The sequence below is a fragment of the Planococcus citri genome, chromosome 1, assembly GCF_950023065.1.
Source record: "Planococcus citri chromosome 1, ihPlaCitr1.1, whole genome shotgun sequence".
Lineage (NCBI taxonomy): Eukaryota > Metazoa > Arthropoda > Insecta > Hemiptera > Pseudococcidae > Planococcus > Planococcus citri.
Genome location: NC_088677.1, coordinates 66,469,587 through 66,473,944, shown reverse-complemented (window position 1 = coordinate 66,473,944; position 4,358 = coordinate 66,469,587). Strand labels below are relative to the sequence as shown.

At 36.3% G+C, this 4,358-nt stretch overlaps 1 protein-coding gene across 1 annotated transcript; it reads left to right on the top strand.

Annotated features, from left to right (window-relative positions):
• The first annotated feature begins 289 nt into the window (after positions 1-289).
• LOC135841649 (probable cytochrome P450 6a18) lies at positions 290-3,802 on the top strand. The gene is made up of 6 exons (XM_065358727.1): positions 290-896; positions 969-1,239; positions 2,464-2,753; positions 2,864-3,085; positions 3,177-3,428; positions 3,515-3,802. Exons 1-6 carry the CDS (start codon positions 524-526, stop codon positions 3,676-3,678), a joined length of 1,572 nt encoding a protein of 523 aa, XP_065214799.1. The 5' UTR covers positions 290-523; the 3' UTR covers positions 3,679-3,802.
• Positions 3,803-4,358: the final 556 nt, after the last annotated feature.

The window sequence follows — 4,358 nt, the reverse complement described above, 5'->3', positions numbered from 1 at the left end:
TTCAGCGTACGCGACTATTTAACCTTTATAATCAGATTCAGATCTGAAGCTTCAACTGTCCAAAAATTGAAAAAGCTTTTTCACACTTCGTGTCCGAAAACCTTGAATTCCTTTGCCTATAACTACTACTACTCCCAAATTTATCGAGTGCGATTAATTTTTGAGAACGATAGATTACACCAATGACAATGTTTATTCGCGCAGAAACAATGCACAACTCTGTTAATATTATCAATTCGAGACCAAGGTCAGTTGATACCCACTTAGGTATGTACGTATGTATTTTTGGCAATGAAGTAATTCAGTATAGCAGTACTGTGTTGAGGCCTCTCGAAGAAGTATTGTTGAATAAATTCATGTTCATCAAAATCGTTATCTAAAATTCGGTTATAAAACAACTATCTCGTTATGTAAACTTTCATTACACACCTGGAAGTGCGATCGCGAAATCATATTATTTTAATAGAAACGCGCATAAAATTTCAATTACAGCCACAACGTTAACGTACAAAAATATTTCAAAATGGATCTATTAACCTCTATATTATTACTAATCGTAACTTCGGTGTTATATTTTTATTGGTCCTTGAAAAAAGCGCATCGATTTTTCGAGGATCGAGGAATACCTTACCTCGAACCTCACTGGTTGTTTGGTAACATGGGCGATGTTATTATGATGAAGAAGTCGCTGGGCGAAAAATACGCAGAATTTTACAATAAACTAGCCCCTCACGGGTTTGGTGGAATATTCACGATGAAGAAACCAGCAATCGTGATACGAGATCCGGATCTTATAAGGCATGTTCTTATTAAAGATTTCGCATTTTTCACCGATCGAGGCATCAACATCGTGAAAGAAATTGATCCTTTGAGTAATTCGCTGTTTTCGATGAAAGGTAAGAATACAAAAGCTTTCGCAGTAGATTAAAATTGCCAACTCCCAAAAATTGCTCCATTTCGAATTCCAGGCGATGAATGGAAAAATCTCAGGATCAAGTTAACAAGCACTTTTACTTCGGGAAAAATGAAAATGATGTTCCCTCTGGTGAAACATTGCGGCGAAAGGTTGTCGCAAATTATCGACGAAGTACCAGACAACGAAACCTTCGATGTAAAAGATCTATTCGCAAGGTTTACCACGGACACGATAGGAAATTGCGCATTTGGAATAGAAACGAATTCTTTGAATAATCCAGACTCGGAATTCAGAATTATGGGCAAGAAAATATTCAGTTACAGGTATGTAATTGCAGTGCACGTTTTGAACGCACATTTCATACTCTCAAGGCCGTCAAGGGCAGTGTTAGCGATCATTCGAATCAAAAAAGCTGTGATTTTTATTCGTGATTCGAATATTCACGAACTATTTTTTTCTCTCCTCGATTCTCTTTAATTAATAGACGACATCATTGTTAATTTTTACAACTAAAGTAATATTCACAACATTCTACCGACCTACACGAATTTTGAGGTACCTATTATATTTATTAACTTTACACGATGTTTTAAGCAATGGGAGGTATGCGATGATTCCGACACTTTTAGCGGAACATATCGATCAATATTGAACAGTAACTGGCGTAATATTTCAATTCTGATGGAATTTTGACGAGTGTATTTTTTGCAATTAGGGGTTGATGGGGGTGCGTAAAGGGGGGAGTCATCATTTTTCGCGTTACGTACTGCTTTCAATAAATATTTCTTACCAGTTTCAAGAAGAATTAGCATTTAGCTTACCGTTTCCATCATGTTTTGGCATTAAAGTGGCAATTTTGCGCGTTTTTCAAGTTTTGAGGTGCCACAGGGAGCAGAGGGGGGAGGGAGCCAAAAAATGAACCACCAAAATTATTTGTACACTTTACTTAGTATATTTTCACAAAATTACATTTCCGAGTCTCAACGTCTTCCAGATCCACAATTTGGGGGGCTGAGCCCCACGCAAGGGGGAGAGGGGGACAATGGTTTCAATGGTGAAAATAGAAAGTGCTGATCAATATCTAACAGCAGACACCATAATATTCAATTTCTGATTAAAACTCTATCCACAGGAAAATTTTAAAAATTGTAAGCCCCACCCCCCCCCTCGAAGGAGGGGAGAGCTCGAGTGGCTCCCGGTCTTAAAAACTTCATTTTGGTTCAAAAATTCATCATACCAAAATTCACGCTTCTTTCATCAAATGCAGTTTTCTCCTGTATTTCAGCTGTTTGCCACTCCACGTAGAATTTCATTCCAATAAGAAGATATTTTAACAAATTTTCACATTCAAACCTGGCTGTAAATATTAGGCTTAGAAGGCATATAATACTTGAATATTCACATAAAATGACTATTTTCAATACTTCAACTAACTACCAAATTTTTCAAAAATCGATTTGAGCATTCAAAAATACCCTACGACGAAACAACATAAATACCTACCTTTACCATTCCTTTAAACTAACGTCGTAATTTTCACATTATAGACTTGCAGCAGTCATAAGAACTTTATGGCCAACCATGCCTAAAACATTGATCAAAATGTTCAACTTGACATTCTTCGATAAACACACGCAAGAGTATTTCATAGATATCGTCGATAAAACCATCAAATATCGGGAGAAAAATAATATCACAAGAAACGATTTCCTCGACTTGTTAATCGCTTTGAAGAACAACACCACCTTGCAAAAATTTAAAGTCAGTTCTGCGGAAAATGAGGATTTGCAAAAATTTCTTCAACAAACTGGTGGTAAATGCGTGAAAAGCGACGTAGGTAAGACTTCTACAGATCATAAACTCCATGTCCTTGACTTGGGAGTCTAAAATATTGTGGAACCCCCCCTCCACCTAACGTTTACGAAAGGGTATAATTTCTCATTCCAGACATGACCAATGATTTACTCGCTGCTCAAGCCTTCGTGTTCTTCACCGCTGGTTTCGAAGCAACCTCTATCGCATTAGGTTTCGCTTTCTTGGAATTATCATTGAATAAATCTATCCAAGATAGAGCGCGTCAAGAAATCCTCGACGTACTTTCATCCAACGATGGTAAACTGACTTACGAAGCTCTCAAACAAATGACATACGTGGATATGATAATTGACGGTAAATTCTTTAGAAGACAAACGGGCGTGTAAATGAATCTTAATACGAGTAGGTAATACATAGTTAACTTGAACAATAAAACATTTTTCAGAAACTCTTCGAAAATATCCATCGGCTGCCAGACTACCCCGCGTAACCAATAAAAATTACGCAATACCCAATACCAAAGTGATAATACCTGCTCATACATCGATAATTATATCAGTCTATGGGCTACACTCAGACGAAAAATATTACGATAACCCGAACGAATTTCGTCCAGAACGTTTCACTGAAGAAGAAAAGGCCAAACGACCGAATTTTGCTTATTTACCATTCGGCGATGGACCCAGAGTTTGTATAGGTACAATAACCACAACAAATTCGCGCTGTATTTGAAGCTTTAAGTATTTAGTCATTCAAACTTCACTTTTTTTTTTTTTTTTACAGCTGAACGATTTGCAAAAATGCAAGTCAAAGTTGGTTTGGTCCACGCCCTCAAGAACTTTTCTTACCAAAAATCACCCAAAATGAAATTTCCCATAGAATTTAATAAAAGTTTCGGTTTACTAAGCCCGAAAGATCCAATATTGTTGCAAAAAATAAAATTATAATTTAATCTAGGTATGTACTTACTTATATGTAGTAGCAGATACGAATTTTGTTAACCATATGCAACCAATAAACCATGCGGCTACCGCTAGCTGAGCAAGAAGGCTAATAAAACTGATACGAATATTCGAGCATCTAATTTTTTTGTTTTAAATTGGTAATACTGGCCAAAAAATTGGCACCACTGCGTTCCAAAATATTTCCTCGGTTTCAGAAATTGAACTTCTGGTACAAAAAATCGCCCGAAATGAAATTCCCTATAGAATTTAAGAAAACTTTTGGTTTGCTGAGCCCTGAACATCCAAAATACAGTTGCAAAAAAATCGATCATAAAATGTTGAGTTTGTAGTTGGAAATTGTTGAAAACCTATAGGTTTCATCAAAAAAGAATGATTCGAGCTTTTTCAATACGTAAGGTACTTTCATTTTCCAGCATCATTTGTCTTTAAAAGCTCAACTTTTCTATGATTCTGCCAATTGGGTAGCGTACCCTATCACACTCTTCAAAGCAATTCAAAAACAGCAGATAAAAAATATTCTGCTTTTCAACTGGAATACAATTACCTAAATCTGAATATGGGTGTTTCAGGATAGAAAAGTATATTCATATACCTAATCTACGAGTACGATTCATCCACTACAATTTGAGCTTTTAATCAAATCAGTAGCTTCGAATGGTCAA

Excerpts from the sequence above, each read along its gene's own strand:
- LOC135841649 (XM_065358727.1), top strand. The coding sequence starts at position 524 with ATGGATCTATTAACCTCTATATTATTACTAATCGTAACTTCGGTGTTA. Across the intron at positions 1,240-2,463 it reads AAGAAAATATTCAGTTACAG|ACTTGCAGCAGTCATAAGAA; the intron begins GTATGTAATTGC and ends TTCACATTATAG. Across the intron at positions 3,429-3,514 it reads TGGACCCAGAGTTTGTATAG|CTGAACGATTTGCAAAAATG; the intron begins GTACAATAACCA and ends TTTTTTTTACAG.